Source organism: Macaca fascicularis, chromosome 5 (assembly GCF_037993035.2).
Source record: "Macaca fascicularis isolate 582-1 chromosome 5, T2T-MFA8v1.1".
NCBI classification, from domain to species: domain Eukaryota; kingdom Metazoa; phylum Chordata; class Mammalia; order Primates; family Cercopithecidae; genus Macaca; species Macaca fascicularis.
The window spans coordinates 92,602,193-92,627,324 of NC_088379.1; the positions used below are offsets into that span (position 1 = coordinate 92,602,193).

Sequence of the window (25,132 nt, forward strand, 5' to 3'; positions counted from 1 at the left end):
CAAGTAGACCATTAATTCCCAGTTAAGAGTTCTAAGTGAATAAAGCCCCTAAGATTTGATTTTAAAGTTTTAAAAATAAGTAAACAAATGAAAAGCCTAGTGAAAGAAAGTATTTCCTTAGGTTATCAAGCTTTTAAGAACGGGTTTGCCATAGTTTTAAACCCCCGCCGCTGTTGTTCAACATTCCCCCGCCCCGCAACCCCAACCCTACCCTACCCGTGCCTGATGGCGTAGTTGCTCCGTGAGCTTACTCCTGAAGAACAGCATTCCCGTGGCTTGGCAATCTCTGGTGTAAACAGTTCACTTTATAAAAATGTATGCACTCTAAAATCTTGTAGTGCCCTTCCCCCTTTAATTTCCAAAGCACTTATTTCTCTCTTGATTATCACAGTAACCTTGTGAGTTACATATGGCAGTTGGCAGGAGTCACCATTTTACATGCTGTGGAACTGAGTCTCTTAAGTTTAATTTAAGCTAGTAAATGGCAGAGATGGAGACATGAAACCTGGATCCTAGTTCCTAGTTCCAGCGCTCCATCTGCCACAAAACATGGTTTCTGTGGAGTAATGATGGCTTATATACACTTTTATTTAAGGTGTGCTGTTTTTCCACATGGCCTTGCTTTCGTGTTGGCATCTGATGAGTCATGCAAATATAGAGTGGCATGGGGATTCAAATGAGAGGATGAGTAAAACTCAGTTTTGGTCTTCGTGGCCATGTGGCTTGCTCTGAGACCTTTAACTTTGCTTCCTACCTTTCAGAGAAGGAAGCACCAGGTATGAATTCTCTCAATTCTTTCTACCTACAGTGCCACCCCCGCCCCCAAATCATAGCAGCCACCATTTGTCTCTTTCTGTTTAATCTCACAGAAGGAGATGTTCTCAACTCCCCTACCCTCAACCTTTGGTTACCTTAGACCTTTCCCCTATTACTCATCTCTTTCATGATAGTCTATAGTTACATTTAGGCCTTTCCCAACTGAAAGAGCAAAACAAACCCTTCTTCACTCTTGTGTCTTCTCTAATTACTACCTTCTTGTTCCCTTCACAGCAAAAGCTCTGGAGACAGAAGTAGGTAAACACTCTGTGCCTGCTTCCTCTCCTCCCCTCCCCTCCCCTCTACTTGCAACACACTGCAGCCTGCTTGGTGCCTTCATGCCACTGCCTCTGCCGCCACTGCCTCTGCCGGCAGGAGCCACTAGTGGACTGTATTGGATGAATTCGAGGAATGCTGTTTCAGGCCTTATCCTGCTTGACATCTCTGTAGCATTTGACACTTGACTACCATCACCTTAAATACTCTCCTCCCCTGTTGTCTGGGTTTTCTCCTACCTTTTTGCACATGCCTTAATCTCCTTTGGAGGCTGCTGTTCCCACTGCTTCTCCAGGGCTCTGTCGTCAATCATCTTTTCTCATTCTGCAGCCTTTTCCTGGTGACCTCATTTGCACTTAAGATTCAACTGCTGATGCCCACGAACACCAAATTGATTTGCTAGCCTAAAACTCTTAAACGTATTCTGAGATCTGGTTCCTGCTATCCACCTGCCCGCTGGACTTTTCTTGTAGGTGTTGCACAGGTATCTTGAATTGAACCTGTCTAAAATGGATTTTTTTGTGTCCCTCTCTCCCTATATCACTTCACACACAGAATGTTCTCCTTCCTCCTGGTCATCAGTTCTCAATTCCTTTGTGTCATATACTCCACTGTTTTGAAAGCAGCTTGATCCTATGGATATGGATATTAGGATGCATTTATAAACATTCATAGCTTCCCCTTTTCTCTGTCCCTCATTTAGTATGGATTTTTACTGTTTTTCTTGAAATGTTACAACTTCTTTCTAACCTCTCATCTTGCTGCTTTCTACTCCTCAGGCTGCCGCATTATTTCACATGAGTGATTTGATTAAGTGAAAATCAGATCAAGTCATACTTGTTCAAGATCCTTTAGTACCTCTCCATTGCCTTCAGGATAAAAAGCCAGATATCTCCATTTGCCTTCTTGCCTCTTACCTGTCTTTGCAGCCTTGAGTTCTGGCCCTGCTGCTGGTACTGCCTCGTTCCACTGCAGCCCCCAGACCCTATAGAGATGACTTTCTGCTGTGCGCCCCACTGCTCAGGCCTGAGTTTCAACACTTCTCCCTTGGTATCATTCTGCTGCTTTTTCTCCAGGTGGTAAACATTTTGAGGGCAGAAGTCAATTGTGTCTCATATGCTTGTTTGTCCTTTGTGTTTAGCACAGGTGAGAACTGGGGCCAAATGGGAACTTTGCTGCACTGTGCTCAGCTTGAGGATTTCTTACCCAACTCACTGTGGTCTGGAGTCTGAAAGATAATCTCTTAAATGCTTGGTTTAACGGAGGGGTGAAGTATTGGACCGAATTTCCTATTCAGGACACTTGACTGGGAAACGGATGCAATGTTCAATAATGTTTTTGAGAAATCCTTTCACCATTTTCTGCCTAAGTATTAAGTAATTTTTGGCATTCCTACATTGAAAATAAACAGCCTAATCCGTTCATTAGGAATTTTTAGTTGAGTTCCAGCCTCATAATTCCTGTATTTTTCAGTATTGAGCCTGGAGATTAATCAGATTGTTTTATATGCTATAAAAGTTGGAAGTTTTATACCTCTTTCTCATATATAGGTGCTTTCTTTTGTATTAAATAAGACACCAGATTTCCTTTAGCATGTGTGTGTGTATATATACTTCTTATAAGTAATGCATGTAATAAAACTGCTGTTAATGTAGAAAAGGATTTGCAATCTTAAATATTTTGCTGTTGAAGGAATCACTTTTTTGGGAATTAGTCATCCAAATGGGTAGGGCATATACTCTTCTAGACCACAATGGTATCATTAACTGGTATCCTAGCAACTTAAGAATTATTAGGCCAGGCATGGTGGTTCATGCCTGTAATCCCAGCACTTTGGGAGGCTGAGGCAGGTGGATTACCTGAGGTCAGGAGTTCGAGGCCAGCCTGACCAACCAGGTGAAATCCTGTCTCTACTAAAAATACAAAACTTAGCCAGGCATGGTGGCAGGTGCCTGTATTCCCGGCTGCTCGGGAGGCTGAGACAGGAGAATTGCTTGAACTCGGGAGGCAGAGGTTGCAGTGAGCCGAGATCACGCCACTGCACTCCAGCCTGGCAAGAGTGAGACTGTGTCTCAAAAAAAAAAAAAATTATTGATCCTGAAAATGTCTGACTGGCAACCTGGGCTTAATTTTCCAGTAAGATTAATGGTCTTGCACTAAAGGATAAAACAGGTAACAAGGTCTTTTATCTCCCTTATATTCTCTCAAAATACTAGTGAACTAGTTGCTAAGACAAAGGAAAACACTGATGTGTTGTTCTGAACCTGAGTCTTTTATTATATTATGACTCACCTGTAGTTAGATTTATTTCATTCAAGTCATGTAAAATAACTACACTGTGGTTTGTTTTGCTTACTTGGTTCATGTTTCTAGTGATCTGTCAGGCTGAGTGTGCACATCCGCTAAAGGTGGCTTTGGCAGGAACTTGCGCAGCAGAGAGGAGACCACAGCAGTAAAGGGAAGAGGCGGCCTCATTCCATAGCCCCTCCAGGCTGAGGACCTATTCAGAATCTCTGTATGGAAACCGAAGATATCCATAGTACATAAAACTGGGCCATGTTTATCACAAAAGGAGATTCTTCTCTTAAAAATGAATACATTTCTTAATCTCTTACTCCCTCGTTCTCCCACTTGTGAGAGAAGGAAACATTAAAAACCAACACTGGGGCATGGCTGCCCACAGAGCGTCAGAGACTGGTATATTGATTTAGTTGCCAACGTCTAAAAATTAGTACCTTCACATTTAAGTCTGGATTTTATTTTTTGTGTTAAAAATGGGAAGAATTGGCCACATACAGTCTTACAGCACTGTCCCTTTAGGCAGGGTGCATGTGATGTCTTGTCCCAGACCTAACTGGGCCCTTCATATCACCTGCTTGATCCCTGTAAGTGTTGATGTTCTCTCCATCAATTCAAGCATTTCTGTATCTGTACGATGATTCCTCACTTTGAGCAGACCCAAGACATGAGAATCCAGACACGCAAAAGACCTACCTTTTCAGTAAGGTAATGTCGTCATGAAATGTCCTTAAAAAAAATGTGATTGATTTCTCAAACTTTTAAAAGAAATTAGGTAAAGTAGAATAAACTTTGCTTTTTTTGACCCTCTATCCAAACATAGAGATGTTTACCTACAAGTCTTTAAATGTATGATTCAGGCATTCGTTCATATTTTAATTAAAACAAAATACTATCAAGGTTAGCCTAATTAACTTTTTTTCTTTTTAGATGGCTGTTCCTAAAGCTGTGGAACATGGATTCTTATCCTCCTTGTCACCAAGTAGAATTAGTTTTCCTGTATGCGTAATGAGGAAATGGATAATTATCTTAGTCTAGTCATGCTGCCATAACAAAAGACCTTAGATTGGGTAATTTATAAACAATAGACATTTATTTCTCACAGTTCTAGAGATTGGGGCATCCAAGATCAAGGCACTAACAGTGCCTGGTAAGGACTTGCTTTCTGCCTCCAAGATGGTGCATCTTGCTACATCCTCACATGGCAGAAGAGATGGAAGAGACTTGCTCCCTCAAACCCCTTTATACAGGCACTGATCCCATCCATGAGAGCAGAGAGCCCTCATGACCTAAGCACCTCCCGGTAGCCCTGCCTCTTAATACTATCACCTTGGGATTTAAGTCCAACATAGGAACTTTGGAGAGACATATTCAGACCACAGTGGCAGTTATTGATGCTTTTTTCAGCTGTAAAATGTATGGTTTTTTTTTTTTTTTTTTTTTTCCCCAAAAGAGTTTGAATTATAGCACTTAAATGGTGGTGCTGTTTACAATACCAAGTCCAACAGCATATCCTTTAATAACTTTTATTTTAAATTACTTATTTTTATAGCCAGTAATGGGAAGCCTGTTTTAAACATTCATCAGTATACAAAAGTTTCTTTCTTTCTTTTGATTTTAGCAATATTAATCCTTTAGTTAGATAGAAAACTCATGTGTTCTGTAGGGTACAGATGGGTACTTATTTATAACTAGTGGTAAATAAGGATATAATAGAACATGTTATTATTGAATGCTGAATACTCTTTGGATGTTGTTGGAAGGAAGGAAGATATACTTTAAGGTTTTGTTTTTGGAAATAATTAGATGAGACTTTTAGGCATTATATATAGGTAGTGGTTAAAAGCATGGATTTAGGATTAAGGAAGACTTGGGTTTGAATCTTGTTTTTACCTTCTCGTAGCTGTTGTAAGACAGGGAAACTACTTAACCTGTTCAAGGCTCAATTTCTTTTCTGTAAAATAGCAATGGTAGACAGTTCCTCATAAGGAGACAGTCAGGTTTCAGAAAGAAAATGTATGTTAAACCTTTATATCAATGTCTGGCATATAGTAAGTACATAATAGCTACTGTATCTACATCATAATTATAGTAGTTATTTTAACATTGTCTAAATGTGTAAGCATAGTAGATTCACCTCTTTTTTCTTTTTCTTTTTTTTTTTTTTTTTTGAGACGGAGTTTTGCTCTTGTTACCCAGGCTGGAGTGCAATGGCTCGATCTCAGCTCACTGCAACCTCCACCTCCCAGGTTCAAGCAATTCTCCTGCCTCAGCCTTCCCTGATAGCTGGGATTATAGGCATGTGCCACCAAGCCCGGCTAATTTTGTATTTTTAGCAGAGATGGGGTTTCTCCATGTGGGTCAGGCTGGTCTCGAACTCTCAACCTCAGGTGATCTGCTACCTTGGCCTCCCAAAGTGCTGGGATTACAGGTGTGAGCCACCGTGCCCAGCCAGATTCACCTCTTACCTTGGCTTAGAATCTGAAATTATGGAAGTTTTAGTAGTTTTGAATATTATGGTTTTAAGAAAATATGAGTGGGAAATAATGTTTCTAGTGGACAGAGCTACGGAGTTAGAATGTATGGGTTCATTCTACTTCACATTTAAATGGGACAGTATTTCCTGAGCTGGAGGGCTGTTGTGAGAATTAAATGGGATATGTTTGCCTGATATTTAGTATACTGTTAGGTATACCACCTTTCCTTGACATATTGTATCAGTAAAAGAAAATTTATGCTGTAGGAAAATTGTATATTATCCATCTTCAAGTAGTCATTATTGACGTTACACCTGTGCCTAGAGGTCAACAGAATCCCAAGAAATATCTTTGTGTTTTAGGTTGGTTTGCTGGTATTTCTCAGTTGTTTTGATGACGTAATGAAACTCTGTGTCATGGATTTAATTTTAATCAAGTTTTTAAATGTTACACTTTTTCAATAAGAGACTTGAATAGATATTTTATGCCCTAATAAAGTACTGAATACTTGCTGTATTTTCAGGATTCCAGAATAGCATTAATTGTGAGAAGTATATGGGGCCAGGGCCAGTGTGTAAAGAGCTTTTTGAGCCCAGTCACATTTCAACATTATGACAAACATGGAAAAAATTACAGGACTGAACTGAACACTGATGTATAAAGTGTTAATTCTGTGGCCTGGGTCACAAATTTAGTAAAAAATTACAGTACTGAACTGAACACTAATGTATAAAGTGTTAATCCTGTGGCCTGGGTCACAGATTTAGTAAGGAAAGATGTAAGAGTAAGCATATTTTCATGTAGTCTCTGAAGGTTCCTAAATCCAATATAGAAGATAGGCAATATTTGTATTGACTGATAGAGTAAGATGGTTTTTACAAGGTAGGGAAGCTACCACAGCTGTTCTATAAGCACATGAACAAATGTCCCAAGATACTCATTCAGTTTTTGGTTCACATAGTATTGATGAGCATATCTTTAAAATAGTGTGGAGGCCAGGCACAGTGGCTCACACCTGTAATCCCAACACTTTGGGAGGCTAAGATGGGAGGATTCCTTGAGCCCAGGAGTTTGAGACCAGCCTGGGCAACATGGTGAGGCTGTCTCTACAAAATATTTTAAAAATTAGCGGGCAGGCATGGTGGCTCACATCTATAATCTCAGCACTTCGGGAGGCTGAGGCAAGTGGATTGTCTGAGGTCAGGAATTCGAGACCAGCCTGGCCAACAGGGTTGAAACCCTGTCTCTACTAAAAATACAAAAATTAGCCAGGCGTGGTGGTGGGCACCTGTAATCCCAGCTACTCAGGAGGCTGAGGCAGGAGAATCACTCAAACCCAGGAGGCAGAAGTTGCAGTGAGTCAAGATCACGTCATTCCACTCCAGCATGGGTGACAAGAGTGAAACTCTGTCTCAAAAAAAAAAAAAAGAAAAAAAAAATTAGCCGGGTGCTGTGGCATGCACGTGTGGTCCCAGCTGCCCAGGAGGCTGAGGTAGGAGGATCATTTGAGCACAGGAGGTGTAGGCTGCAGTGAGCTGTGTTCGTGCCACTGCACTCCAGCCTGGCTGACAGACTCTGCCACAACAAAAAATAGTATGGGGACATCAGCCTTTATGTGTCTTGATGTGATACATTAGTCTGTTTTCATACTGCTGATAAAGACGTACCTGAGACTGGGCAATTTACAAAGGAAAGCGGTTTAGTGGAGTACTCACAGCTCCACGTGGCTGGGGAAGCCTCACAATCATGGCGGAAGGCAAAGGGGAGCAAGTCCCGTCTTACATGAGTGGCAGCAGGCAAAGAGAGAGCTTGTGCAGGGAAACTCCCATTTTTAAAACCATCAGATCTCATGCGACTCATTCACTATCACAAGAACAGCATGGGAAAGACCTGCCCCCATGATCCAGTTACCTCCCACCAGGTCCCTTCCACAACACATGGGAATTCAGGATGAGATTTGGGTGGGGACACAGCCAAATCATGCCTTGTGAGTTAGGAAGAAATATAAACCAGCATATCAAACAAACGTAGGGTTTCACAAATATTGCTTAGGATGAGGTGAGGTAAAAAAGTGAGTTGATCATAAACTGACCTAAAAAAAATGGTACAAGTAGTAGTATGACATGGTGTCACTATCAAAATAGTATAGAAATGACCGAAGTTTGGGAAAAACTGTTTTGGACTATCCTCATATTGTGGAGGAAAGACTGGTTAAAGAAGGGGCAGTGTCAGAAGAAAAATAAGTTTTAGGCCTGGAGGTAATTTTAAACATAATTTCTTGCCTTCACCAGCGGATGGCTTCCTCATGCTTAAAGAACTTAAACAGTTCAGAATTAAATTTTGCCCATTATTTTTCCCCCCTTTCTCTGTGCAACCTCCCTGCCCCTTAATAAATGTTTTTGGTTCTGACTACTGCTGCTCCTGCTACTGCTAATACCGTCCTGTAGAAATTTTTCTTGAGTAAGGAATAGTTTTTAGAAGGCTTTTATGATGATAACTGTTTTAAATTTATTTGTAACTATGCCAGCAGGTTATTAGGTATATAGGATTGAGATGACATTGAGGCTAGAGTCTATTCAAACATTTTCAGAGGTAAAGATGGCACAGGGTTCATGGAGATTTCCTTCATGATATCTGAACAGGGCAGGGTTTCACTGCGTGATAATACCCATGCTTCCGTTGCTTGCAGACCTAATCAGTTTTACTTATTGATTGACACTGTGGGACAAGATCATGACATCCATCCTAATAAGCAGGTCTCATATCAGAAGCTTTAGAATGGAGAAAATTTTAATAATGTTTTATTAGTTGGTTAAGTAAGCCCTGATGTTTGGCTTTCTAGTGACCCGTCATTGCCCTGTAGACTCTAATGGAACAGTTTGGCTGGGTGTAGGCTGTCATGCCAGGCTGAGGTGGGAGGATTACTGTAGGCCAGGAGTTTTGAGACTAGCCTGGGCAACATAGACTCCTATCCCTATAAATATTTAACAATTAGCTGAGCATAATGGTGTGTGTGCCTGTAGTCTTAGCTGCTGAGGAGGCTGAGGTGGGAGGATCACTTCAGCTCAGGAACTTGAGGTTACAGTGAGCTATGACTGCGCCAGTGAACTCCAGCCTGGGCAGCAGAGTGAGACCCTGTCTCAAAACAAAAACAAAAGCAAAAAAAAGGTAGAGAGAGACAAGGAGAAGGGTAGTACTGACATGGCCAGTCTTTACTTTCCCCCTCTCAGCCCTGGAACTCTCCACAGGGGAAGGTTTTTTGTTCCTTCTTGTCTAATAAACAGCTTGACTTGAGGGGTAGGGGTATCTTGGAGGCATTCTCGATGCAACCTTGAAGGTTTATCAGCACTTTGCCAGTGGACAGCACCTCAGCCCCTGCCCTGGCTCCTTTCGTTCTCATCCCCTAGAGCCAGGATCCCAGCCTTTACAAATTAAGATGTTTCTCCCACGTTAATTAATTCAGAATTTATTAGAAACATACTGCAGACACAAAGGTCAAGTACATGATGACTTCTTCAGAGCTGAAGAGTCTGCAACTGTTTACGATTATATCAGAGGAGGAGATGTAATCAAAGATTGTACTATACAATTATTAAAAGTTACAAAATTTGTTACTATTTGTTTATCATTCCCTTTCCCCTTTCAGAGGACATTTTCACAGAGATTCATGAAATAAAAGTTTGGTTGATGACAGAAGTGGGAAACCTTAGTAGGATGGAAGAAAAGAAAGACTGAGGCTTTTGTGTCATGGTAAGATGGTAAAACAATAAAAAATAACATCTGCATTTTATTGAGAACATACTCTGTGTGTACAGGCACTGTGTTTAAGCCGTTTCCATGCAACGAGCTTAATAGTTGGAGAATCTTGCTCATAAGCACCTACCCTGCACAGCCAGAACCACCATGGATAACTTCGACAAACATCTCCCGAGATTTTTGAGAATTCCCGTTTGCAAAGTCTGCTGAAGTTGCTCCCATAAACTGCAATAAAGTGTAACTTCACAAGAATTACTGTATGTATCCCTTAAGTGGTGAGTGATGGACTACAGTAAGAAGTGGATTCTAGAGTGTTGGATTCACATTTGTGGCTAACCAAGATTACAAATTCATGCATGTTCTGGAATTTCAGGGGCATTGCTAAATGCACAGAGTCAGGGGCCTGCTGGATGTGTTTTTAGTGGCAATAAGTATTACCCAGTCTTTGCTGCTGCTGTAAGCTTTCAGGTAGAGACTTGAGAGCAAAAAGGTCAGCTCACCCTTTGTAGTTGGAACTCAGTTCCTGTAGAATTTCTTTGGAAACATGTGTTTCTAATATGTCAGAATTGGTTTAGCTTAAGCTAAAAAGAAAATTGTAGCCCGATTTGTTTAGAGGAACAAAAATGTCTACATGCCACAGTTTGAATGCACAGAGCATGGTTCAATGCTTGTAGACTTTTATGCTTTTTATTACTCGGATTGTTATTTCTCTATCAATGTACTAGATAAAAAGTAAAGTTATATATAGAACTAGAATACTACCCATAAAAGTTTTATTTCTTATATAGTTTTTTTTTTATATGTAAAATTACATGTTGTGAGCTACTTTAATATTAACAAGTAACCTCAGTAAAATACTAAAGTGACTGTGTTGTGGGATAAATAGCAAAAAGAAACTTAGGAAACTTAGGATCATTTGTTTTGAAATCCGTAATACTGGAGTTACTGAATTTTTCCCTCTAGAGTTTAAAAATTCCATTGCCAGTGGAGTGGGGGTGGGGGTGTGTGCACGTGTGTATTGTATTTTTGATTTTTGTTCCTGAGATTGGGCTATAATGTAAGCATGAAAATTGCCCCCCCCCCAACTCCATGAATAAATTGCCTTTATATCTTATCTACTAATGATATGCATTTACACATAATGCCTTGTGATAGAATTAATTCTAAAGAAAATTGTTAACTAGATGAGATTTTTCAGACACTGCCTATTAGGCAGGGTTTAATAGGAACTCCCACTGGTGGCTTAACTATTTTGCTTGTGTGCTGTCATCTACTTTAAATCCCATAGATTTTTCTATCAGCCTTGAAAGCAAAGGTTATACTATTTTTGGGTCTTCACATCTTAATTTGCAGGGAGGTATGGAGGCATTGCCCATTTCATAAAGCTGTATGTTTTTAAACTATGCACATGGTGCTTTGCACGAATCAAAACTGCCAAAGGGACAGATGTTGCCAATTTCAAATGTACAGGGGGAAGGCAAATATTGCTAAGCAACGGTGTACTTGAGAGAGCATTTTTAGGAGCAGAGCCAGGGGAGTTATGCCTGGGAGCACTCACTGCTTCTTATGGCTCAGTACAAGGGAAGAGATTCAAAGTTCTTTCCTGTAAGGGCCGCCATTGCAGCCACCAGCACACGAGACAGTGACCTAGTGGCACCGATTAGTGCTGGCAAGGGGATGTATGAAAACAGGAAAGCTTTTTTGCCATGTGGGAAGGCAGTAAGACATGTTCACGGAGGTGAGTGCCCCAGTGTGCAGCTGCCCCACAGTAAGTACGCAGCAGCTGGAGATTCAGGTGGGGAGGACGGAGGGTAGGGAAATAAGTGAGAGGTGAGACCACAAGAGAAAGTGGATGTGTCTTGTCTCTCTTCTCCTTTCTCTCCTTTTCTTTTGCCCCCTGTGGTAGGGGCTAACATGGAAGAAGAGAAGGATCTAAATGACCTCTGTGGTTTGGTGCATGACCTTATAAACAAGGTAAATAAGCTTTACAGCCACAGGTATTCGGCCCCTCCCATGTCCCTTCCCCTCCCTTTGTATAAACTTGATAGGTAATAGACAGGTGGTGTGGTGTGGCCTCTTTTTTTTTTTTTTGGCTACCACTGGAGACTTGGAATACCTCTTGAGATTTGCATGGTTGTTAGTTTAGATTATGGATTCATTCTCTCCCTCCCGTTCCTTCTGTCCTCATCTCCTCTCCTCTTCTGTCTGTCCGTCTCCCTCCCTCTCTTTCCCTCTCCCCTTCTCCCTCTCTTTCCCTCTCCCCTTCTCCCTCTCTTTCCCTCTCCTCTTCTCCCTCTCTTTCCCTCTCCCCTTCTCCCTCTCTTTCACTCTCCTCTTCCTCCCTCCCTCTCCTTTCTCTCTTCTCTCTTCCTTGCTTTCTCTTTCCTCTTTCTCTCCATCTTTTCTTTCCTCTCTCCTTCTCCTTTTTCTCTCCTCTTTCCCTCTCCTTCCCTCTTTTTCCTCTCTCCCTCTGCTATCATCTCCTCCTCCTTCCCCTCTTCCCTTTCTCCCCGCTTCCTCCCTTCCTTTTCTCTCTTCTCCTCTCCCCCTCTTTCTTTCATTCTATTGAAAGAATGATGAGAGTGACAGTAGAGAAAGTATAACATTGGAGTTTTGTATCTAGAGAAAATCACAGCATATTCTTGGCAATTTATTTGAGAGAAACTCAGAACGTAAACATTAAATAAGCTATTCCTTATCACTCAGGACTTTTTTTTTTTTTTTTTTTGAGACAGAGTCTCGCTCTGTCGCCCAGGCTGGAGTACAGTGTGGGATCTCAGCTCACTGCAGCCTCCTCCAACCCTGTTCAAGCAGTTCTCCTGCCTCAGTCTCCAGAGTAGCTGGGATTACAGCATGTGCCACCACGCCTGGCTAATTTTTTGTTTTTTGTTTGTTTTGAGATGCTGTCTCACTCTGTCACCAGGCTGGAATGTAGTGGCAGGATCTCGGCTCATTCCAACCCCTGCCTCCCGGGTTCAAGTGATTCTCCTGCCTCAGTCTCTGGAGTAGCTGGGATTACAGGCACGAGCCACCACACCCAGCTAATTTTTGTATTTTTAGTAGAAACGGGGTTTCACCATGTTGGCCAGGCTAGTCTCAATCTCCTGACCTTGTGATCCACCCGCCTTGGCGTCCCAAAGTGCTGGGATTACAGGCATGAGCCACTGGCCCCGGCCCTAAGTTTTGTATGTTTAGTAGAGAGTCTTTTTCACCTTGTTGGCCAGGCTGGTCTCGAACTCCTAACCTTGTGATCCACCTGCTTTGGCCTCCCAAAGTGCTGGGATTACAGGCGTGAACCACCATGCCCAGCCTTTTCTTCATCTTTCAAACTCTGGACTTGAATTTCTGCATCGCTTAGCAAATGTTTATGGCTTTTAAAAATCTTCCTTAAGTAAAGCTAAAAACTCAACATATTGGCAGCTTCTAGGCCTAAATATGATGTTTGTGTGTGTGTGTGCATTTATGCATGTGCATGCACACTCCATCCAAGATTTTATTTGTTGTTCCTCATAAGAAACTTAGAATTCAAGTCAAATTTAAAAGATAGTGGGTGCTCCTACCCAAGTTTTAACATATAAACTGTATTAATTTTCACCAGTCTAGGAAAATTTCAAAATAATTTTTCTTCAATACGGACAGGTATACTAGAGAAATTTCAGTGTACTTCTAGCTTTATCATTCTCATTTATTCAGCGTAGTTTGTGATCTGTCTGTATCTGTACGGGGTGTAAATTTCTGTGATGAAGAGCTAATAGGAGAGGGTGATCGTGTTTCCATTTTTTCCCCTCGGTAGACAGGAATTGTTTAAGGTTAGCTGTAGTGAGTCCACTTAAGTCAGCTCCAAGACAACTGAGAAACTGGCCAAAAAGCAGTGAGAAAGGAAGAAGAACCCCCGAATTATTAGTATAATGTTTTCTTTGATTGATTTGAATATAGGCTAGTTATACTTTTTGTCTGTTTTTAGTAAGAACTGTGTTATAAAATGAGTTGGAGGACCTGTTACCACCAGACTTAGGAGGCAGTAGTTTTCCAGTGACTTTTAAGTTCCCCACCAATCTTTTTTTCTTTTTTTAAATACAGGGTTCTAGATAAGTGTAGGAAAATACTGGTGTATTTTATTCCACAAGAAGCTTTTGGTAAATTATTAAGGAAACAACTATTGGACATTGAGATGGCTTTTAAAGATTTACCTAGAAGAGATTAATAAAACAGATAAAACTGATCTGCTCAGGGGCCTGTCTTCAGTCCTTTCAGGCTCATTTACTGTGGTGTTCATGCCAGCGCAGCCTGGTAAACAGCGCTGCTGTGGCTGTACAAATAACACTGCTCATTTTTATGGAGGATATTGCTGTATGCCAGTTAAAGAAATTCAAGTTGAAAGACCTTTAAATTTTTTTTTTAATAATACACTTCCTTCCCCACCCCCAAGCTGTCACCATGATTATGATGCCAGGAAAGCAGTGTGGTACCTCCAGGATCATTCTCCCATGGGCTGTGTGCCAGGTTGGTGAAGTAGTCAGGAGGGCCACAGTTGGGTTTATGTACAACCTAGATACCATTTACTTGTGCTGGTGTGACCCTCCCATTTTCTAAAGGCGATTTCCAAAGGCAGTTGCTTTTTTTGTTACTATTAGAACAGTTGCCTATTTTCCATGTGATCTCTTCTCTGTCACTTAGGTTCTGTATTCTATATAGAAAGGTATGGAGGGAAAGAGAAGAAACAGGAAAGATAGTGAACATAAGAATATTGGGGGTTATGATGTGGTTAAGTTACAGTGTGCCTCAAAACACTGAACAAGATTGAAGTTTAGGGTCAAGAGCTCTGGATTAAAGTCCAAAGGGAACCTTTTAAACTTCTTGGTTGTGTGTGTCGGTGTATGAAGTCAGGCAGACAATGAGAGAAATAAATTGAGATGGAGAGAAAATAATGTGAATGCTTAAAAGGTTTTAAATTCAGGGCCGGCATGCTGGCTCATGCCTGTAATCCCAGCACTTTGGGAGGCCGAGGCCGGTGGATCACGAGGTTGGGGGGTGGATCACGAGGTTGGGAGATCGAGACCATCCTGGCTAACATGGTGAAACCCCATCTCTACTAAAAATACAAAAAATTAGCCGGGCATGGTGGCGGGCGCCTGTAGTCCCAGCTGCTCGGGAGGCTGAGGCAGGAGAATTGCGTGAATCCGGGAGGCGGAGCTTGCAGTGAGCCCAGATCACACCACTGCACTCCAGCCTGGGTGACAGAGTGAGACTCCGTCTCGAAAAAACAAAAGATTTTAAATTCAGAGGGCGTTAAGAGTAAATTTATTTTTTAAACGATTTTCTCCTTGGCACTTATTAAATACCTATTTAAAATAAATTCAAGAGTAACTTTTATATATCTACTCTGCCCCTTGTATTTATTTATTTATTATTTATTTTTATTTTTATTTTTATTTTTTTGAGATGGAGTTTTGCTCTGTCGCTCAGGCTAGAGTGCAGTGGCACGATCTCAGCTCACTGCAACCTCTGCCTCCTAGATTCAGTGATTCTGCTGCTTCACCCTCCCCAGTAGCTGGGATTACAGGCTGCACCACCACGCCTGGCCAATTTTTTTTGTATTTTTAGTAGAGATGGGGTTTCACCATGTTGGCCAGGCTGGTCACAAACTACTGACCTCAAGTGATCTGCCTGCCCTTGGCCTTCCAAAGTTCTGGGATTACAGGTGTGAGCCTGTGTGCCCAGCCTCTTGTGTTTATTTAAACAGAAATACTGGCATTTGTCGAATTATGAAGTCTTGTTTTCAAACTTTTGTATTAAATATATTTTTGCTTTCACCAGATCAGTAAATCAGTGTATCAGATGAGTCTTGCTGAAAGTCTGATGTAGTTTGTCTACACTTTTAGACCAAATTTAAATACAGAGATAACGCAGGAAAAGATTATTAAGTCTATCTAAGATTCAGTGGCATTAGTAAGCCTTTAAAAAAAAAAAAAAAAAAAAGACCAAATGTGTTTATTGATAGGTTATAGAAAAGCAAAATAGTTCCTTAAATGTAGGTACTTTAGGTACTAAATTTAGGTACTTAAATTTAGGCTTAAATAAATGATGTATAACTGTTCATAATGTTCTGATATTAAGTGAATTGTGCATTCCCAGGAAGATCTTGGAGCCCTTTTTCTAGACCCTAGTAATTAACCTGATTGCTTGTTACTCAGCATTAAAGCCCCCCCAAAAAGGGGGCGGGGGATTTACTTGTTCAGAATTAAGATGTCAAGGACAAGGTCATCTTTATTTGCCTTCTCTTTGTTGTGTTTGTTGTAGTGTCAGTAATCCCCAGGGTGTTGGAGCTCAGATTGTTTCCTCAGAGTATATATGCCTCTAGCCTACCACTTCAGTAATTTTCTTTCCTTTTTTCCCCCGTTTTTTTGTGTTGTGTTGTGTTGTGTTTTGTTTGTTTTAAATAATCGATGCAAGGAGACAGAAAACCAACACCTACTCCAGAAGCGGCTGTTGAGATTACTGCTGGAATAAGCCCAGGATAAAATCTTTATGTCCTTTGAGACAAAGCGTGGATTAAATGGTTTATCTGACTCATATGACTGCAGTTTCTTTCAGCCTCATCCAGAAACTGATACAAAGTTGTTTTTTTCTTCTTCCTTTTTTCTGGTGCTTCTATAATCTTAGCTTATGCTCAGCTGTGAAAAAATAAATGTCCAGGCAGGCACTCTGTGCAACATAGAATTAGACATGCTTCCTGAACATTGTTTGCACTTACATTTGACAGAGAGCAGAAATACAGGTTTATGTATCTATAAATCCTGTCATGGTTGACAAAGTAATTTAGTAGTGTTTTGACTCAGAACCATCCGTTAATACGATTTGAGAGACAGAGTGCTCGTGTGTGTGTGTGCGTGCATGTGTGCATGTGTGTGTAGGAATGGATGGGGTGGGTGCAGGGCAGGAAGCACGTGACAGACCACCACCACACTGCAGTTTCACACCCTCCCTGCAGCGATAGGTTTTAACTGAAAGGCTACTACTCATGCTTTACAAATTGATAGTCCCGCTGAAAAAAATATAAATTCTTCCAAAAAATACTCTGAGGTTTTTGTGAGCAGAATTGGTTGTAGAATGGGAAATAGATCATACAGTTTAGGCCATTTGAAAGGATTTGTCAGTTGATTATTGCTGGAACAGAACCAGTGTCTAGACTTCTTGTTTGTGATGCCTTTTTCCACCCCCCCCCCCCCAAAAAAAAGCAGTGCCTTTTAGCTGTTCTTACTTAATCATTCATGGCTGCTGTGCCCACAATGGGCTTCATGGGGCCTCATGTGATCTTTCATCAAAGACACAGTGTTTTAAAGTCTTAGACCGTTGGGGATTCTGATTCCCCTTATTACATGGTAAATGGTAATGGCTCATAGTCAATAGTTAGGAAGTTGGTGAATTACTGAGATTAGACATTTACTGTCAAACAGTGATAAGTTTTTTACATTTGTTTTTCATTCAGGTACTTTGTTGTTGAGTGAGTTTAAACCTATCCCAGCACACCCCACTTCTTTTAACTTTTGCACTGTTAGTTGACATATTGTCATAATATGTATTGAAAACATTTCTGCGTATAAAACATCAACACTAAATTGTATTTTTTATATGTACTGTTTCATGTGACTGTACAGAAGCCTTGCAAACATATTAAAAATTATATTGTATGTGATCTCAGGATATATAATGGTAACAAAATCAGTGAATCCAGCATTATTACTACTTTTCTCATATTATTTGCATATTCTTATCAAGTGAGTGTTTACAATTATACATGTGGACAACAACTACTCCTTGTTTTTGTTTTTATTTAAACCGTGTCTTAAGAACTGGAATCCTTGGTTTCATAATTAAAAGATGCCCTCTTTGTAGAGATCAAAACAAAATTTCCAGAATGTTTTAAGTAGCTCATTTAATACAGATTGAGCCTTTACAAATTTTATATGCTTTAGAAAAATATCTTTATGACACCAATTATGCAAATTACCTCACTGGTATAATCAAAATGACCAACTGGAAAGAAACAAGTTTTCTAATTATTCATATTGATCTTTAAAGAACTGCTATTTTATTTTATTTTATTTTATTTATTTATTTATTTTTTTGAGACGGAGTCTCGCTCTGTCGCCCAGGCTGGAGTGCAGTGGCCAGATCTCAGCTCACTGCAAGCTCCGCCTCCCGGGTTCACGCCATTAAAGAACTGCTATTTTAAAATACTTCTTCCCATTGGATTTTATAAGTTTCAGTGATGTTTTAGGATTTAGTGGCTATTTTTTTTTTAGTTTGTTTTTGCTTTAGTTGATGAAAGATAAGAGGGCAATATTGTTGGCTTATGAAAGAGCAATTTACCTAAAGGTAAATTTTAAAAAACCAAATATGTAAATATGTGTACATATATTCACATATATGTAACACATATACACACGTATTCAATATGTATCTATAGGATATATATCTCCTATCTATAGGATATATATTATATCTATATATTACATCTATATATTATATCTCCTATCTATAGGATATATAGGCTCTCATTTATTAAATGAACTGAGGTGCTAGCACATCTCTAACATGATCTTCCAGTGTTTATCTTGGAGTATTATTTCTTCATCTTCTATCTCAAGGAAGCCTACATCCTTTCTTTACCCCACCCAAACATGCTGCCTGATATACCTACCCTCCCCAACCTCACGTTCTGATGTTACTGTCATATCTGAAACTTTGCATTCTGAGAAATATATGTCCCCAAACTGCATTTAGGCAACTATTCCTATAGGTGAAGACATTTGATGAGGTAGTAGTGGTTGATGGATTGTAGTCACAAGATAATACTTTTTTAAAATTTGAAGACTTCTGCATCTTAAAAATATCACTGTTTTGTGAAGTTGTCTGGAGTTATCATACCGATATAAGCTAACATATATTGCTTCCCAGGAAAGAGATTGAAAATTCATGATAAAACAACTCTGTAATTACTTTTTGGTTATCTTATGGATCTGAATTTTGTTTGAGATGTCATGAGATGGCAAAATCGAGTATTCATTTTATAAATATTAATTGTATATCAGTATGAGTCTAGAATTATGCTAAGGCCTTGTGAGGGATGCAGAGATTAATATTAACCCTAGTTCCTGCCTGTGGGAAGCCAGTCTAGAGGAGAAAGATTAGAACACTAAGGGTTACAATCCAGGGTTGAATGTGGTTGGAGAGTCAAGGGAGGGGGAAGACTTCCAGAAAAGGTCAGCCAGTGGTTGTGACATCTAGTGACACACTACCCCTTTTTCTAGGTTCCCCCAATAGGAGTAGAATTCCTTGTTCGCTCCATGATAAATTTTTGTTGGGAGATAACTGTAGGTGACCTAGAGATTCCTCATTATTTTTAGATAATCTTTTTTATCCACCTCATTTCTCCTCTCCCTGAAAAATCTGTTTAGAGAACTATAGAGATTCTGCAGTTAGGGAGATTCTGCAGTTAGCCTAATTTGTGTTAGCCTTCACATGTGGCAGGCAATTTGACATTAAAAAGAGTCATTCAGGGAACATGAGAGTAATTTTTTGCTACATATTAGAACTTATCACTTTTAAGGAACTATCCAAACCCTTTCCATTATTTAAAGATATCTGGGATGAGATGAAGGGTAACTAATAATTCTTAAGGGAGGATTTAACAGTTAAAGTTGGTTTTGCAACTTAATGTAATATCACTTTATTTTTAGGAAAGCTTTTCAGAGCACCTTATTCCTTGTTTTGTAATCCATCACCCTTCCTTCCATACTAATCTTTTGCGTGGCTGTTTTTTGTTGTTGTTTTCCTTGTTTTAATTCGGACTGTAACTTTGCTCATATATCTGTCCAGGGATTTAAAAAATGTTTATCCTAAAATTCTGGGTGTACAGATAGATATATCTGTCCAGGGATTTAAAAAATGTTTATCCTAAAATTCTGGGTGTACAGATAGATGGGTAGTTGCCCATAGGGCATGATGCTTCTGAAAGTAGAATCACTGCTGGTTCCTTTATACGTTTTCCAGCTGAAGTAACACACCCAGGGCAGTATGAGCATGTTCTTGGAACAGGCTTAGCTATTTATGTAATTTATTATGTATCTGTAAAACACAATTTTATGTCAAACCTTGTTCAGCCCGGCCTTTTGGTCTCCTCCTCTAATTTATCTCTTAGAAATGATGATTATGGTGTCTTCATAGAAATGCATGCATTTATTTGTATGGAACTAGTTTTAACATGCATGATCTTATTTCTTCCTCAAAACAACCCTATAAGATTTTGTTCATTTCAAATGTGTCTTCTCACTATTTAAGTATGACTGATTAACAAAAAGGAGAGCGAGAATAAAAAAATGCTTCTCTTTCAATAACTTTCTAGTCTAGTTTGGGAAATGTGTAAATTTAGCAAGCGAACACTGGGCCAGGCCTTCAGAGCAAGTCCTGTGGCAACTCGAGGTCCACTAGGGAAGGCTGACTGGAAATCTGTTTTATTTTGTTTTTTACAAAAATTCAATGTGGCCTGTATTATATGGGGTGTGCCCAGAGCATCAACTGGCACAGTTGTATTATATGGGGTGTGCCCAGAGCATCAACTGGGGACAGTTTAACCTAGCTGTATGTTTGGAGTAAGGTAAGTTACATAGAGGAAGACTAATAGAAAATTTAGCTGTACTTTGAGAAGAAGCTTTTGATCCCTATTTATTTCAGTCTAATATTTGTGTTTTCATTAATGAATAGGTAATAGGTCAGAATTTAAAAGGTTAAAAAAAGGATATACATTGAAAATATTCCCGCTACTCCTTCCCCCAGCCTCCATTCCCCAACCTTTCTTTCTAGAAGTAATTGGTGTAAGGACTTTCTTGTGTATTATTCCCAGTGGTATTTTATGCATAATAAGCAGCTCCATATCCATGTTTTCTTCTCATTGATACCTTTTCCATTTATAGAAATGCTGGCATATAATACATCTTTTTTAAAAAATTTATTCTTCTTAACAATATATCTTGGAGATTACCCCAAATCAGTGCACAAAGAGCATCCTCATTCTTTGTCATAGTTGCATAGCATTTATTTCTTTGTAGGTGGCATGTACCATAGTTTTCATAGCCAGTCAGTTACCTGTAGATAGACATTTAGATTGTTTCCAGTATCTTGCTATTTGCAAACTAGGCTGAAGCAAATAACTTTGCAAATTTTTTTTGTACATGTAGGAGGCAGTGCTAGAAGTTAGATAAATGTCTGTGTAATTAGAATTTGCTGGCTATTGCCAAATTAATGTCTTTAAAGGTTGTAGCACTTAACCTTCCTACCAACCACAGGATTTGAGTGCCTGTTTCCCCACGTCTGTCTCATAGATGGAGTATTGTTAATCTTGTGGCTGTTTGCCAATCTGTGTGTGAAAAGTAGTTTCTCAGTAGTTTTAATGTTTCCAGGGAGAAAACAATGCAAAACAATTATCTTTTTGTCTCTTGTATGTTTAGTTCCATGTAGTTTAGTTTGTTAATTAAGGTGTTGCTTTATAATTCAGGCAGCCTACATCTTCTTCAGTGTCTAAAGCTGTAAGAGAAACTTAGTTTCAAATTCTGAGTTCTGGGTCTAAAAATATACCAGCCAATGTTTATGGGGTTGCCTCTGTGTGGCTGGCACCCTGTGATTCAGTGAGGGTTCTGGCCCTAACTTCCATGGAACATGTAATCTAGAGGGAGTAGAGAGGATGCAATAACAGAGAAAGTACAGATAGTTATGGGAGCATCTGCAAGAGAACCTGGACAGTTTTGGGAGTAAGGGAGCATCAGGGATGTTTTCCAAAAGATGTCTTTCATCTGCAACCTGAAGCCTCAGGAGGAATTATCACTGACACAGATGGAAGAGAGAAGAGGGCTCCAGGTCAGGGCAAGAAAAGTGTGAGTTACCTAACTAGCAAGTTGGGGGTAGATGAGCAGCAAATAGATAGTAAAGACTGAACAGTAATCCAAAAGGTGGTGACCCATTTGAAGAAAAATAGTTTGGACTATTTTTATAATACTATAGTATTTTTATAATACTATACCTTATCACAATAAGGAAATAGTCTCAAAGAGGATGAATCTTATCCAAGATTCAGCACCAGTCTTCAGCAGAACCAGATCTAGAATCCAAGATCTTTTGGCTTCCCTCGTCAGCATGTTGCCTTTGTGCTCTGTGTTTCCTGGTTAGTGATAACTAAGCCTTTTTGAGAATAGCATTGTTATAAAAATGCTGCTCTGTTGAAACTTGAGAGACTTAAAACACAATATTGCAAGAGCCTCTCAGTCTCAGTGGCATGTTTCTTCAGCCAGCTCTTTTTAGCTTATTAAAACAAACTGTGTCATGCTTAGAAGACATTCACTCACATATTTTATTTTGGTATCAGTGCATTTCCTTACAATTACACAATGTCATTCCAGGAGGAGTGAGAAATCAGGCCACGGCCAGCACTGCTGCCTTTTCTGGTCCGAAGCACTGGTAGTAGGAAGAGTCAGTTAAATGTGAATACCAAAATGCCTCTTTGTAGAAACAAAGGAAAAATGTAGCTCTTTAAAAAATGTTTTAGGTTATGCGTAGGACGCACCCTTCTAAAATACTAATATATTTGTTTCTTGCAGCAGTGTTGAGGTTTTTGGAAAACCGGTATAACAGTATTCTGAGCCAGCTCAGCGGCTTCAGAGCTTTTGTGTGTCCTTGGATAGGCAACTTAATTTCTCTAGGATTCAGTCTCCTCATTTTAAAAACTGGTATAATACCTACCACAAAGGTTGGTGTGAGAATTAAATAGAACTTTATGCAGAATTCCCTCAGGCATTTTTAAGTTTCTGGAATAGGGATGTATCTTACTGTTGATAGGTACATTTAGTGTAGTCCCCCTACCTCCCAAGCTAATAATGGTGCATCTTACAATCGATGGTATCAAATTGAGGTGATAATAACATATTTTAATGCAATATGAAGTACAATATGCATTCAATAAGTAGCTGCTATCATTTTTTAAAAAATTAAATAAGGCTCCTGTGTTAAGACCACATCCCAGGAGGAAAGTGTGGTCTCTCCTGGGAGGTTGGTCTACATACAGGAAGCCAGATGTGTGAGGTGGCTGCAGATAGGCAGAAGAGGAGAGCTCATGTCCTCTAGGAACCTATGAATAGATATTGAGGATGGGAAAAGGCAGTGAGTTTTGTGGTCATGTTAAAGTCAGTGTCTATACCATTGAGGAAAGAGCTAGCCAGAGAAGGACTTACAAACTAGATTTTCTTGATTCATGCAACTATCATGGAAATGCTTATTGTTGCTTTTTATTGTTTTGTGTTCTTTAAGGAAGTCTTACATTGAATGTTTTCAGCCTTATCTCAGTTGTGGTTTAGAGAGAGCTGGCCAGGACCAATTGTTTATTCTTTGACTATGGTGTTAAAGGGAGAGTCTGGCTCCTTTTAGTAGGAGTAGCTCACAGTAGTGACTGGAGACCCTGTTGTGAGAGTGAATTTTAGGAAAGGGGTTAAAAGCCAGGTGCAGGCCGGGCGCGGTGGCTCAAGCCTATAATCCCAGCACTTTGGGAGGCCGAGACGGGCGGATCACGAGGTCAGGAGATTGAGACCATCCTGGCTAATATGGTGAAACCCCATCTCTATTAAAAAATACAAAAAACTAGCCGGGTGAGGTGGCGGGCGCCTGTAGTCCCAGCTACTCGGGAGGCTGAGGCAGGAGAATGGCGTGAACCCGGGAGGCGGAGCTTGCAGTGAGCTGAGATCCGGCCGCTGCACTCCAGCCCGGGCGACAGAGCCAGACTCCGTCTCAAAAATAAAAATAAAAATAAAAAAAATAAAATAAAAATAAAAAGCCAGGTGCAATGTCACACACCTATAGTTCCAGCTACACTCTGAAGGCTGAGGTAGGAGGATAACTTGAGCCCAGGCCAGCCTGGGCACCATAGCAAGACCCCATCTCTTAAAAAAAAAAAAAGGGATTAGGGGATTAGGATGTAATGGTTTGTTTAACTACTCCTCCCCTTTTGGAAAACTTCCTTCCAGTGGCATGCTTGGAGGTGCCAAGTTGCACTATGAGACAAGGCAGCCTGTCCTTGTAGCTCTTTCCCTGTAAACAAATCCAAAAGATCTGTCCTCTAGTTTAAATGTCTCTAATTTGGTTGGAGAGAAGAGTGAAGATGTGAATCTCAGCTAGATGGAACATAAAATGAGCTCATACTATGCAAACTTTTCAGTAGCCTCTCTTTTAAATACAGGTTTATATTGTGTTTTGGTATACATAAAAGTAGGGATAAAGGGATGTTAACTCTCTAACTTAAACAGTTCAAAATATAGGTGGGTAGAAGAGAAAAATATAAAGCAAATGAAAAATGCTAACATTTGGGAAATCTGGGTAAAAGCTATGTGGGAGATCCTCCTACTGGTTTTTGTAGTTTTTCTGTAAGTATGAGATTATTATTATTATTAATTTATTTATTTTTATTTTTTTTGAGACAGAGTCTTGCTCTGTCGCCCAGGCTGGAGTGCAGTGGCGCAATCTCGGCTCACTGCAAGCTCCTCCTCCCGGGTTCACGTCATTCTCCTGCCTCAGCCTCCCAAGTAGCTGGGACTACAGGCGTCTGCCACCATGCCCAGCTAATTTTTTGTAGTTTTAGTAGAGATGGGGTTTCACCGTGTTAGCCAGGGTGGTCTCGATCTCCTGACCTCGTGATCCGCTCACCTCGGCCTCCCACAGTGCTGGGGTTACAGGCGTGAGCCACTGCGCCTGGCCATATGAAATGATTTTTAAAGAAAACGTTAAAAGTATGTATCTTGAACATCTTTCCATGAAAACACCTATGTTTATGTTATTAAATCTTCATACCATGCCATTGTGTGGATGCACTCACTGTAAAGGCAGTTAGCTAGACTCCTGTTGTTTGGAATTTGCTAATTTCCAATTACTTGCCATTGGAAACAGTGCTTTGTGGATATCCCTAAATATGATATGCCCTCATATATTTGGAGTGAAATCCCTCTCCCCCTTTGAAACACCTTCACTCTCATAATTGACTTGACAGGAAGATTAACAGTAAATTAACCAACTAATGCTTGAATCTAAGACCTTATTTAGAATTTTAAATGGGTTAAATGGTGACTATTAGTATCTGGATAAGGTAAATGTTGCTAATCTAAAGTAAGCTCTCAAAATTTCTTCAGTCCTGGTTCATCCCACATAACAAAACTCTTGGGAAAAAAAATGAATATTTCGGTGACATGAAACATCTTGGCAAAGTGTTGACTGCTTGAGTAATTACGAAGATCAGAAAGAAGTCTTTCAGTCTCTTGAAGGGTGCGGCTTTTTGAACTCATTGTGTTGGAAACAACGGACAAATCTTTTTTGCCTTCTTTTAAAATGTGCTTCACTATTTTTTATTGGTTGCCAAGTATTTTGATTGGATTCTTAGTCTCATTCCAGCAACATGTAGGATGAGGGGAATATTT

General features: G+C 40.0%; 1 protein-coding gene across 16 annotated transcripts in view; it reads left to right on the forward strand.

Moving 5' to 3' along the window:
• The window catches only part of AFF1 (ALF transcription elongation factor 1), a 207,576-nt gene that overhangs the window by 122,619 nt on the left and 59,825 nt on the right, over positions 1-25,132 (forward strand). For 2 of the 16 annotated variants that reach the window (XM_015450633.4, XM_074040096.1), the window contains exon 2: positions 9,514-9,617. The exons of the other annotated variants lie outside the window; for them this stretch is intronic. In XM_015450633.4, coding sequence (XP_015306119.1) covers positions 9,615-9,617 — 3 coding nt within the window. In that variant the 5' untranslated portion in view covers positions 9,514-9,614. The remainder of the gene's footprint in view (positions 1-9,513; positions 9,618-25,132) is intronic. 16 annotated transcript variants of the gene reach the window in all.